This window comes from Cyanistes caeruleus, chromosome 15 (genome assembly GCF_971803275.1).
Source record: "Cyanistes caeruleus chromosome 15, bCyaCae1.hap1.1, whole genome shotgun sequence".
NCBI classification, from domain to species: domain Eukaryota; kingdom Metazoa; phylum Chordata; class Aves; order Passeriformes; family Paridae; genus Cyanistes; species Cyanistes caeruleus.
Window position 1 is genome coordinate 14743854 of NC_141715.1, and position 12571 is coordinate 14756424.

Consider the following 12571-nt stretch of genomic DNA (forward strand, 5'->3'; position numbering starts at 1 on the left):
AGTGTAAGAATTCACCCAGACCCAGGATAAATCAGTAATTAACGGGAGCAGACAACTTCTTTCATGCCAAGTGTTAAACATCTGCACAAGTCCTTCAAGGGCAGGTGTGAGAAGGATGAATTGAAGATCCAGGCTTGTTTGACAGGATGTGTTTCTCTTTTCCATCCTGTAGCCAGAGTTTGATGACAAGAGGGTCGGGCGGCCAAGGTCGATGCTGAAATCCTACCGCCAGTTATCCTTCATCTCCATGTGCTCCATCAGTTCAGACTGCAGCACTCCCAAAAAACTTGCTTCAGAAAGGTTGGTTATAAATACAGTACAAATTCTTTTTAAGTCTTGGTTTTTAATCAGTTTTATGAGACAAAAGAAAAAGATTAGTAAAAAGAATGAAGTCCACTAGAAGTCTTTTCAGACTATACCAACATTATTTTTAACTGCAGCTATCACTTCCTCCAGGCTGAGAACTACAGTGTTTCAATCTTAATATTTCAATCTTAAAATGTTCAAGTCTCATTAAAATAAAAAAAAAGTGGCATTTAATTTTCAGCAAATAAGTATTTTAAAAATTAAATTACATTTCAAAAATGTACCCAGATCTGGTATAAAAGATCTTGTAAAATAACAAGTTTCTTTTTATACAGGTTTTAACTTAATTAGCATCTTTTTGTTTGTAGAATGTGAATAGGAAAGAAATAATCTTTACAAACTTGAGGTGGAAGATTTTAGTAAAGTCTGTAGGAATGTAAAATGCTTTATCTAATGTGTTTTAACTACAACACTGGAAAACAAAAAGACTTTTGAGAGAACAATTATAGGTATAGCTTTTTCATCCCCAAATTGTTTTGTTCACTTTATAAATTATCTTTCAGGCACACAGAACTTCTTCCCAAACGTGATACATGTAAAACTGAACTTGTTGAGCAGTGTTTGGTTATTTTTTAAACATCTGATCTCCCTTTTTGAGTAGTTCACTTGGACAAAGTCCAGTGGTGTATGACCCTAATGTGGAAGGGTTGGCTCTTAAGACACCCCTTGCTCTACTTTGAGATTCCTGAGGCTGCTCCTGCTGCCCTCGAGCTTCCCCTCCAGAAGGGTGGAGCAGCCAAACCTCATTTGTGTGTGCAGCACAACAGGAGACCTCTGACAGAGCCACACAAGCCCACTGAAGCATCTGCACCTGGTTTCAGTTCTTAGGATGCTAATTTGTTTCTAGGAAGTCACAGGTCACCGAGTTAGCACACTTCTTGATTTATCAATTTTTATGTTGTAACAAGAGTTCTGTCCTGTGTTCCAAAGGTTGAGAAGGGAGTAAAGCCAGCACCAATTTTATGGGGTTTTTTTTGGTTTTTTGTTTGTTTTGTTTGAGAAGTAGCCCAACTTTTAAAATGTAAAAATTAGAGGAAGAGAGAAGGTGGAAGGGGGGTTAATCTCTGGGTATATGCATTCTTGTCCAGTATGGTGAAATAAAAAGGAGAATTTATTTAAAACATGGCAGCAGACAGCCACACTCTGTTCCACTCTGGTTCTTGTCTTGCTTTCAGCATCACTACACATCAACTTGCCATGTGAGCTCTACTCTGTTCAGTTTAGGAGTTCTTTAGCTGATACACAAATCTTTAAACAGGGATTTGAGCTCGTTTTAATATTTTACCTTCTTCACTACATTTTAAGATGGTGCCACACTGCCCGAAGGCATCTTATTTGTATCTCCAGTTGCCAGCTGCTGAAGCACATCAGATACTTTTTGCCAGCAGTTTGCAAGGCTGAATAGAAAGCAGAAGGAAAAGAATGACCTGCATTTATATTTTATGGGGAAATGACATCAGAATACCAGCAGCTTTTAAAATATCACTCAGCAACTTGTACTTTCTTTCTTTTGCTCCTGCAGCTTTGATCTGGAAGCAGTGCTACCAAAGCAAGGAAAAGCAGAATCAGAGGAGACTGCTCCGCAAAATAATCCTCATCCTGAAGTCAAGATGAGAAGGTCCAAAAAAAGAACAAAAAGAAGCAGTGTGGTGTTTGCTGATGAGAAGACAGCAGCTGATATTTCTATCACTGACATGAAATGTGTATGTTACTGATTTACAGTAGTGTTTTATAATCCATGAAAAAGAGGACATTACTCCTTTCCTTAGAAAAAGAAAAATATATCCCAGAGAAGTCCAGCTGTCATAAGGGGAAGGATGCAGGATGCAGAGATGATCTGCCCTGCCATGAATGAAACATGCAAGATGCTGTGGAGGAAACAAATCAGTGAGAAAATCAGATCATCTCTCCTGGCTTCTAGTGACAGATACCAGAGCTCTGAGGCTGCAGATTCTGCAGCCTGGTTAGCTCAGAAAGGAGCACCATGTGGGGAGGGTTAAGCTGCTTTCCTGTGGAGAGACAATTGACTGTGCTGACTTTTCATGGCAGCTCCTCACAGTCAGGGCTATTTCAAAAGTGATGAGCCCTGTACGTTCTGTACCTCGTTATGGAACATGCAGCTGCTGGAAAACTGCAAGATTGCAAACAGTGCTCCTCAAATGGTGCCAGACTGAAGTTTGGAAGCACAGGCATCTCTCACTCCATAGATCATCCAAGGGCTTCTATTGCTCTGCTGGATCATTACAGTGACTTATGTAACTTACACTGGGCCTTTTTTATAGACAGAGTTTAATCCTCAGGAGAATTTTATTTTAGTATATGTCCTCTAAATACACAATCCTCATCTAAATTAAAAAGCCTGGCAGTAACAGATTGTTGAATTACATGGAGGGAGCATAAATAATTTGATCAAAAATGTTTGAAGAAATCATCAAAGGTAAAATGAATGGAGTAGAAAGTCAAGACTGCTGGAGAAGCACAGAGAAACTCATGGATGATTATGACTGTCTCCCACTGCATGTCCTTATGCAAAAGAGAGATAAAGCACAGTCATGCTTTGAGAAGCACTGATACACAGAACCAAGTAACACCTTTGGCTTTAGATGCAATTAGATAACACATACACCAAACTGTGGGGATCCCACTGTGCATTGAGCTAGAGGATTTTCTTCTGCTTCAAAATAGCAGTGACAAGGCTTTGGCCAGCAGCCAAGCTGGGTATGTTAATGCAATAGAAAAAAATGTTTTCAAAACTTCATTTTACTTTGCAGATCACAGCCAGAGTTGTCTGATGGTATTATGCCAAAAATAGGGTAGAAATTCAGATTTCGCATCACAGATTACTTCTGTAACTTTTTTAGAATTCTTTTTTTCTATGTAGAATGAGAAGTTTTTATCTAACTATAAATTACCTGCAAAGTTGTCGCATGTTTTTAGATTGTACATAATATGACACACGAACCAAAGTCTCAGTTCATCATTAATGCTGGGGCTTTTTTATTTAACAGCTGTCTAGGAAATACGAGTTCATGAGTGACACCAACCTCTCAGAACACGTGGTGGCACCTCAGAAAACTTCTGTCCTCAAGCAGATGAGCACTGTCAGTCGTTCCATGCCAACTATCCCAGGTAAGGTGCTTACACCAGGGTGAGAATTCTGAACTTTATTAGGATGGTAAAAAATCAGCAGTGAAGGGTTTGCTCCAAGCAGGACTGGCAGCTCTCTCCACCCTTGTGAAATCCACTGGGATATAGATTATAACTGAAGAGTGTACTGTGCTTGGGGACTGGACTGCTCCAAATGCTTGGGAACACCGTAGGACCTTGTGCCAAAATGCAAATTCTACAGCTGTTGCTCCTGGAGCTCCGAATTTCACTTCCTTGTACAGTGTGAGCATTCCTGCTGAGGAAAGAGCATTCCTACCTAGAAAGAGGCAAGGTTTATTCAGCTTCCCTGCTCTGTAGGGTCTCAGGAGCAGAAACAAGGGCTCACAGCCAAGGGCAGAGTGTGATACAGGGAGAAATGCTCCGTGCTGTGCTTTGGGGGATGAATATCAGCAGAGGTTGTCCCATAATGGGATTTCTACTTCTGCTTTTGAAGCCAGAGAGGAATCTCATAGATTGCCTCAACATGGGAGGCAGAGGAAGCAAGATAACACAGCTGCCCCCAGACAGATGGGTGGTTTGAGAAAGAAAAGGGCAAAGTGTGACTAAAGCTGGGACTTGTCTCTAGGCTGAGGCACACAGAGAAAACAAGCCCAATTCCAGACTCTTTTACCCCCTTGTTCCATAGGACATTCCATTTCCTAACCTGCATTTCATCTATCCCTCTCTCTGTCCCCCTTTCCAGATGCCTGTAACAGATGTTTAGCACAACACAACAGACTGCCATGGCCCACTTCTTTGTCATGTGTTTATCTATTTTTAATTCTTTGGCCAGATTGGTTCTTTTTTTTTCACTGTTCAGTCTCAATGAAATGAAATTTATTGTTTCCTTATTATTTAATATTTTATTCTAAGGTTATAGTTAGATTAAAAATTACTCAATTTTTTCTAGTCATTGCAGGAGTGCACAATTTTGAGTTCTGCTTTGTCTTACAGTCTGACTCTCCTCTTTTGGCTTTGTTTTGTGTAACCAGTATTGTTTCCATTTTAAGGATTAACTCTGTCTGTCAGCACCGTGGCACCCGATGAAACAATTGCCTCACACAGGCTGAGCCAGCCAGTGTTTCCTTCCACCTCAGATGGTGACAAGAAAACCTTCAAAAAGAAGAAAGTGAACCAGTTATTTAAAACAATGGTAAGCCCTGTCTGTGGGGAGAAAAAGGAAATGTTCAAAAATCCTGTGCTATGAAAATTAAGTATTTTTGAGACAAATAGGCTCATAAGTCTTTTTTCTTGATGCTTTTGTCAGAGAATGTGGTGGAAGCAAAGCTGGCTGTGGCAGCACTTGCAGTGGGAGGGATGCTGGGATGGAGGGATGCAGGGATGGAGGGCTGGAAGGCTGGAGGGCTGCAGGGTACAGGGATGGATGGGTGCAGGGATTTAGGGTTACAGGGATGGAGGCTGGAAGGATGGAGGGATGCAGGTGTAGAAGGATGGAAGGATAGAGAGGTGCAGGAATGGAGGACTGGAAGAATACAAGGATGCAGGGATGGATGGAGGGATGCAGGGATGGATGGATGGATGCAGGGATGGATGGAGGGATGCAGGGATGGATGGATGGATGCAGGGATGGGTGGATGGATGCAGGGATGGGTGGATGGATGGGTGGATGGATGCAGGGATGGATGGATGCAGGGATGGATGCAGGGATGCACCTGCGTGTGCAGCTCCGCTCCCGGCCCGCGAGAGGGCGCGCGCGGCCCGCCGAGAGCCGGTGCTGCGGGCGGGGAGGGAAACGGCGATTCCCGGTGGGATCGGAGCGGGCCGGGATGGGAGAGCCGGGATGGGAGAGCCGGGATGGGACAGGCGGGATGGGAGAGCCGGGATGGGACAGGCGGGATGGGACAGGCGGGATGGGAGAGCCGGGATGGGACAGGCGGGATGGGACAGGCGGGATGGGACAGGCGGGATGGGAGAGCCGGGATGGGAGAGCCGGGATGGGACAGATGGAATGGGACAGGCGGGATGGGACAGGCGGGGTGGCACAGCCGGGATGGGAGAGCCGGGGTGGCACAGCCGGGCTCGGAGCAGGGGGCACGGCACCGGGCGAAGGTACTTAGTGGAAATAATGAGTGCAAAGTGGAAATCGGCTCCCGCTGGAGTCGTCACTCTTGCTAAAAGCCGGTTGCTTTCCTTAAAAGTGAGGAACGTTTCAGTGATGTCTGAAATTTTCACAGAATTTAAGCTATTTCATTTAGCATAGTGTTTGACAGAAAAGAAAAAAGAAAACAAACAAACAAAACAAAACAGCAAAAAAGGAATATCCAGAGCAGCTATTCGGACACAGAATGTGAAGCTTTTCCTACTTTGAAGGTGATAGGAGGATGACATTTAATGCAGATGTGGGTAGCTACCAACATGTGTTACTGCATAAGTATTCTGGAATATTTCTAATATTTTACATGCCAACTTTTCTGATCTTTCAATGCAAAGGCTTTGTTGTTTTGGTTTCTTTTTTCCCAGGTAATAGCTTTCATTTGTATTCATTACTTTCTGCAGTGTTTTGGTTTTTTTTTTTAAAAAAAAAAGGGTAACACCTTCAGGGGTCATACAGGAAAACCTTCAGTTAAATGTGTTCATAATCACATTTTTCTGGTAGGAACAAGAATAACCTATTAATGTGAAGGCTGTAGTAATTCACTTACACTCTATTTATCACATATTTGCTCATTTCAGACCCAGGAGTTGCAGCTTTTCAGCACTGTCTTGTCCACTCGTATTTAAATTTAAATAGCATATAAAATGCAGAGGATAGAATACAGCTAAAAATCCAGTTGTGAAGTGCTTCATAACATGATTGGAATCATGTGGACAGATTTAAATACAGGTTTAAGATTTTGCAGAACAGAAAAATTAATTCAAAACATGCAGGATTTTGTCAATGTATTTTTTTCTCTAGCTACAGCTTAAAGGCACAAGTAATTAATACACATATTACTGAATCCAGCACAGAATCAATTTTAACATATGAAAATCTGGTTTGTTGTTTTTTCAGCGCATTTCCAAAGTTCTGGAAGATGGAAAGCAGTCTGTGGAGCAGCATTTCAAACCTTCATCAACAGATCTGTAATCAATTTTTACAAGACCACTTCTCAGCTGAAAAGAATTATATCTACACATAAATATTCTATTTTAGAGCACCATCTACTCTAAAGAAAAGCACTGATGGAGAATATGAACACCCCCCATGGGCTCTGATAAGTTACTTGTGATACAGATCCAGGAATCCCATTTGAGGAAAACACTGCAGGATGTGTCCACTGGGCTCTGGGACAGAAACCTCTGTCTGTCCAGGTCAAAGGGAGCTGGGTGTTCCAAGGCTTGCTCCTGGGAAGTGACGTGTGTGTAAAGACCAGCAGCAACTCTCACTGTGTCACACAGCTCAGGCTCTGTTCTTTCCAAACAGCAGAGCTGGGGCTTTCTGGAGCTTGTACAGACACACTCCAGATACCCTCAAACCCTCGCTGGCAGTGTAGCCAAGGCAACAGATGGCTCAGCACAAAAGAGCCACTGCCAATTTTCTGTGTGGCTGTAGCTGGGTTTGCAGCCCTCAGATCCCTCTGCTGCTCCCAGCACACTGCTCTGTACCCTGAGTGTTCCCTGGGTGATGCCCGTGGCTGTGACACCTCTGCCTGAGCTGTTTCCAGAACAGCAGCTACTATGTGGAAAACATGCAAAAGTTTATTTACACATGTACAAATTGACCTTGCACCCAGCAGCATGATGAAGGAAAGCTACATTTTCTGCTGTTCAATAAAATGTTACAAATCTGTTTTATTTGCCCTGACCCTTTCTCCCTGACATCTCCAGGCAGCATTGTATGAAAGGTAATAGTTTTTTACTGACAGCAAACAGAATGCTATGAGCCCAAGTTTTCTGGGTTTAGATTGATTTTCTGTGTCTTCCCACCTCGTGAGGTGGAGTTGGGAGGTGATGCCTCACTGATGTGAAGCTCCATAGCACTACAGGTCAGCACCTCAGAGATTTTATAACCTGTCAGCTCTTTCTCTAAGATTCCCAGAGAGAGGGGGGTCTCTAAAGGTGAATAATTGATTCCCTTCACTCATCCCTTTATGTTTCAGACACCAACATAGGTTTATACTAAGTAAATAAAATATGTTCATGTGCAGTGTTGTGGATGAGGGGATTGGCCTTTTTGCCATTTCTACAGATTTGGGAAAGAAAAAGAGGTTCAAGTTACTCATTTCTGTGGAGTTCAATTTATGGAAAGACATCTGCAGTTTGTTTAAACCAAAGTTTTTCTATCAACACTTTAACTTACAGTGTGAACTAATTAGTTTTATGAATTTATCTCTCTTTGCAAGTTGTCACAGTGAATAGTTTTCTACAAGTCACAGTTTTCTACAGGAGAAGTTAGTGATTGTTTTCTGTGAGGGGTTTAGAATATTTCCCATTGGAATTAATGCTGTACCTTCACCAGAATAACCACAGACAACAAAACAAAACAAAAAAAAAGGCCCAGTTTTAACGCTAACTGCAGCATTTGGCATGACTTCTGATAGACTTTTGGTTTCATTTTGCTTCATTTGCTTTCCACAGCAGCTTGATAATGCTTCTCAAGAGACACAGAGGAAGAAAAAGGCTTTCCAAGTAAAAAGTCTTCTGTTTAAGAGAGAAGGTTATCAGTGAGTGGGAGAAAACGAAAGGTTGAAGGGTGCATATTAACATCTTGCTGACCTGGGAGAAGAGGAGGGAGGGTATCAAAGCTGTCCTTCAATATTATCTGCAGGTACCCTGAAATATACAAATATAAAATAATACAAATATGCAAAATAAACAAGTATTTTAAAAGAAAAGGTTTGGTTCTACTGGAAATGAGTAAGAAAAGGAGGATTTAGGAACTGTTTATTCTTTGTAAAAATACCTGTTAAAGGTTACCTTTTATTTATTGTATCTTTCAGAGATGCTTTCAGGTGAGTGGAATAATAGAGTTTTATATCTAGCTGTTATTATAAATTGTTATTGAAATACTGTGACTCAAAATAAAGAAGTGGCAAGAATGGAAGTGAAGGAAGTGCCCAGAAACAAATACCAGAAAAGCAGGAGCACAACATCCAAAGGAAGTTTGGTGTGGGGTGTTAAGCCAGTGGTTCAAGATTTGTGCTTGTGTTTTGCTCAGGTTTTAGTACAGTTTTGGGTGAAGGGTTTAGATTCACATTTAGTTCACTAAATATCAGCAATAATTTTATTAGTTGTCCCACACCAGATTGTCCTCCTCTTGTCAGCCCAAGTTCCTGAAATTGCATCAATCTACTCTGAGCAGAAAAGCAAAATCAACCAAGAAAAAACAGCTGCCAAGAACAGGGCATTCATAGAACTGGAATTTTAAGGATGTTTGGACAACAAGCTCCAGCCTTTCACAAGTTTCCAGAAGCTGTGGATACTGACTTTTAGTCCAAACAAACAACACAGCATGAAGTTGATGCCCTGGGAAAATCAAGTGCCAGTATGGCAACATCTGTTTAAAATGGTGAATCAGCACTGCTTGCTGCCAATTCTGTCATGAGCTCAACAGGCCTTTATTTCATGTATGCAGAGGTGGGGGACAGAACCTGTATTTGACATTCTTTGAGGTGAAGCACAGAGGGCAGAAATCTCCTCCAGGACAGGGTCAGGCTTTGGCTGCTCTCGAGAGAATTGCTGCAGCAGGAATGGCTGCAGCTCTCCCCGTGTGGGTCAGGAACACAACCACGTTCCCATTGCTTTTCCTTCCAGTTATTTCCCTTCTCTCTGGCATTTCCACTCGCCTGGCTGGTGACAGTGTGGTACTGAGATAATGAAGGGGCTGTGTGATCTGTAATTAATGAGCTGTTTGCAGGGGCAGGAAAGCTGCAGGTGCAGCTGAGATTTGATGAGCTGACCTGCACCGAGCTGTCACACTGCAGTGATGCATTTAAGCTGCACACTGTAGTTCAGTTTAAGCAGAAATCTCATTTTTAGCCAGACACAGGTACCTGGGTGTCTCTGTGGAGTGTAACACCATGTTAGAGGTGCTGGTCCAGCCCCAGGAGCTGCTGTGTGAATGCAGCACAAGGTCTGCACAGCAAATGTTGGCATTTACCCACGTCAGGGTACTCAGGAGTATCCTCACCTGAGGTGGGTATCCAGCCTGCCCTTGTTTGTGCCATAAAGTCATACCAAGTTCTAATTACGAAATTATGACTTAAATATTCATTCTGGGGGAAAATTAAATGTCCTTAAAATCTCATTAAAAATTAGCTGGTGTGAGCTATAGGAAAATGGTCAGAGTCTAAGTCAATAAGGATCAAGTTTCTGAGGAGGAAGGAGAGTTTTATTAAAGATTTTACAGACGTTAGGAACACTTTGTTCTGGAACTCGAATGTGTGATAGACCTGTGTAACTGCTTGACATTGAACTTTTATCTCTATCACACACAGCCTGTAACCTTCTTTATTAGACAGTAGAAACCGTGGGTGAGTAGAATCATGGAGTTTGATTTGGAAAAGATTTTGAGTTGGAAAAGACCTTGACTTTTGAAAAGATTGGCAGTTCCCAGTCCTCAGTGGGGGTACTGGTGCCACACTGGTTATTCTGTGAGGAGTCCATTGACACACTGGACATCACTGGATCTCTGCTTTCATTTATTCCACCCTGATCATGGGATGAGGGCACTTTTAGAAAGAAGAGCTGTTAAATAAGTTTTTAAAATAGCATGATAGGAAGAGAAAGTGGTTTTATTTTTTATTAAATCTGGTTTATGTTTGAGTCAGCCAAGGTCCAGGAATTGTGTTTAAAGGCATCCAACTACATAATTCTCTTGTTCACTTCCTCTGCTGTTTTCAAGGATTTTAGCTTAAGTACCATAAAAATACCAAAGGATCCTTTCTTTTTGTTCTAACTTCAGTACAAAACTATTCAAATGGTGGAGAATTTATCCCATAGACTGGTTCCATATATGCCAACATCAATGGGAATCATTCAGAATTAGGGCATTCTGTTTAAAACAAAAGCACAGGTCAATTCTCCAGAGTGGGAGAAGATAAAAGGAATAACTTAACCAAACACAGCATTTTTCTCATTTAGAAATCGAGAGAAATCAGCAAATTCAAAGCCAACTTGTATTTTGCAGCACATATTTTTTTAAATCTGTTTCTGAGGGGGGAAAGAAAACTAAACAGTTTAAGGATTCTTTCCCTCATTATTTTTTGGATGAAGAGATGTCCATCTTTTTAGAGGCATCTCTTTATTTTTTTAGGAATATGAAAGCCTCCACCAAAAAAAGCTTAGGTTTTTTTTTTCTCCTATCCTGGGTGCCTTGGAGAAGTCACTCCACAGAAGTTATATCTCCCTGCCAGAACTTGCTCTTAGGCATTCAAGGTCCTTCTGAGGGGGAACATTGAGCAACACTCCAGGGGCTGCCCTGAGCTGTAAGGACTTCAGCATTGGCAGTGTTTACTGCTCTGGGGTGAGGAGAGGACTTGTTCTTTATTGACTGTGTAATTTTCTGTTCTGATTTGATCTCATGATGCAGCGTGTGCTAAAGATTAACACTGTAAATGAAGAATTGCTCTGCAAACAAACCTCGGGTAGGCCATGGATTTCATAAACTTTTAAATGTTAGATAAATTTAATCACGGCTTTAAAGCGAAGGCAGTTTGATCTGATTGGGTTTTGCGCAGAATTATCCTTTTTCAATGTAGTTTTTTGTCTTCCAGGATAGCTGACAGCTTCTGTATGCCATGAGAGATCTTTCTTATGGCTGCCCCTGTGATGACACAGCCACTGTGTCTGAGCTGGAACAAACACAGTGTCTGTGAGGATGATTTTTTCATGTGTATTAATGCATCCTGCAGCTCCAGCTGCCCCATTCCATGTGTGGGTTCTGATTCAAGCTGCATTTAGTACCAGTTCATGTGACAGGCATGACTGATCTCTCATTCACAGTTAACCCCTGAGAGGCCTTGCCACTGCTTGGATTAGTTCAGCTCATGGCAGGTGGCTGGAGATGGTGTCACCACGGGGTAAATGGTGACTGATTCAAAAGGCACAGGACAGGCATCAGAAAACTGTCATTTAAGGGATCTATGCCCTGGCAGGCCAGCAGCCAAAAAAGACTTATGGAAGTGAGGCAGCAGGAAACTTGTGCTGTTGTAACTGGAAAAAGTCTAAAGAACTCTCCATGTTTGCCAGGTATTTTGAGGGAAGACTTTCTGCGGAATGTTTATTTACGTTTTTAGATATAAGAAAAGAGCCCTGGACCAAGTAGCTTCAGATGCAGACCTTTTAACCTTGTATTTTGTATGGTATTTTATTGTACACTAAAGTATGTTATGATTTGATACCTGGAGTCTACAAGTAATGAGGATTGCAAAACCTTCCTTCAGTTGCTTTGACACACACGGTAGCACACACAGGCCCTGCATTCATAGAGCCTTTCTTTACAACTGAAATTTGGACTAATTTCACAAGACAGGAAAAGAGGAATACAGGAAATCAGGATGGGAAAAAAAAAAAAAAAAAAAAAAGGAAACGAATCTAAAACAAAGAAATCTCTAAATCTATCCAAATTTCCACTCCGAATTTCAAAGCAAATGAAGGATTCAAATAGGGAAAAGTTTCAAATGTTTACATATGGCATGGGTTATTTTTGCAGATTCAGGACAGGAGGATGCCAGGGCGGGTCTGCAGCCAGCTGTGCACTGGCAGGCGGTGTCGCCGGGGGGCGATGGGATGTCGCGATACTCTGGCCCTAAACACCCTGCTGGCAGGTTAGGTTAGCTCTGAACTCAAACCCTGGCTGCAATAAACCAGCCTGAAGTTTATCTGTGGGCTGGGTGTGACCACTCAGAAGTTCCCTGTGCTTGCACCGATTCGCTTTCCAGCCTCAGCTTCTAATTTTCTAATTTTCTAATTTTTCCCAAGTGTTTCTGTCGTGTAAGAACTAAAGGGTGTGGAACACTGAAAAAAACTTTTTTGTTTTTTTTTTTTCCTTAAAAAAAGGACATTATGTTTCCCAAAAAATTCTGTGGTTCTAAAATGTCTTTTCAATGAAATCTCC

General features: G+C 41.9%; 2 protein-coding genes across 15 annotated transcripts in view; one reads left to right on the plus strand and one right to left on the minus strand.

Moving 5' to 3' along the window:
• The window catches only part of DOCK2 (dedicator of cytokinesis 2), a 154659-nt gene extending 147356 nt beyond the window's left edge, over window positions 1-7303 (plus strand). The window contains exons 48-52 of the mRNA XM_023936251.2: window positions 173-300; window positions 1889-2069; window positions 3375-3495; window positions 4524-4666; window positions 6527-7303. Of these exons, the coding sequence (XP_023792019.2) occupies window positions 173-300; window positions 1889-2069; window positions 3375-3495; window positions 4524-4666; window positions 6527-6601 (648 nt within the window). The 3' untranslated portion in view covers window positions 6602-7303. The remainder of the gene's footprint in view (window positions 1-172; window positions 301-1888; window positions 2070-3374; window positions 3496-4523; window positions 4667-6526) is intronic.
• Window positions 2660-12571, minus strand: part of LOC147650396 (uncharacterized) — a 33747-nt gene continuing 23835 nt past the window's right edge. For 5 of the 14 annotated variants that reach the window (XR_015276618.1, XR_015276619.1, XM_086851394.1 and 2 more), the window contains 2 exons: window positions 8230-8286; window positions 6398-8154 (listed from right to left, as the gene is read on the minus strand). Coding sequence is in view for 8 of the 14 variants with exons in the window: in XM_086851394.1 (XP_086707520.1) it covers window positions 8075-8154; window positions 8230-8286 (137 nt within the window). In the remaining 6 variants the exon portion in view is untranslated. Of the gene's footprint in view, window positions 4627-6397; window positions 8155-8229; window positions 8287-12571 lie in introns of those variants that run through there. The other 9 variants (XR_015276617.1, XM_086851396.1, XM_086851400.1 and 6 more) reach the window with 4 other exon arrangements.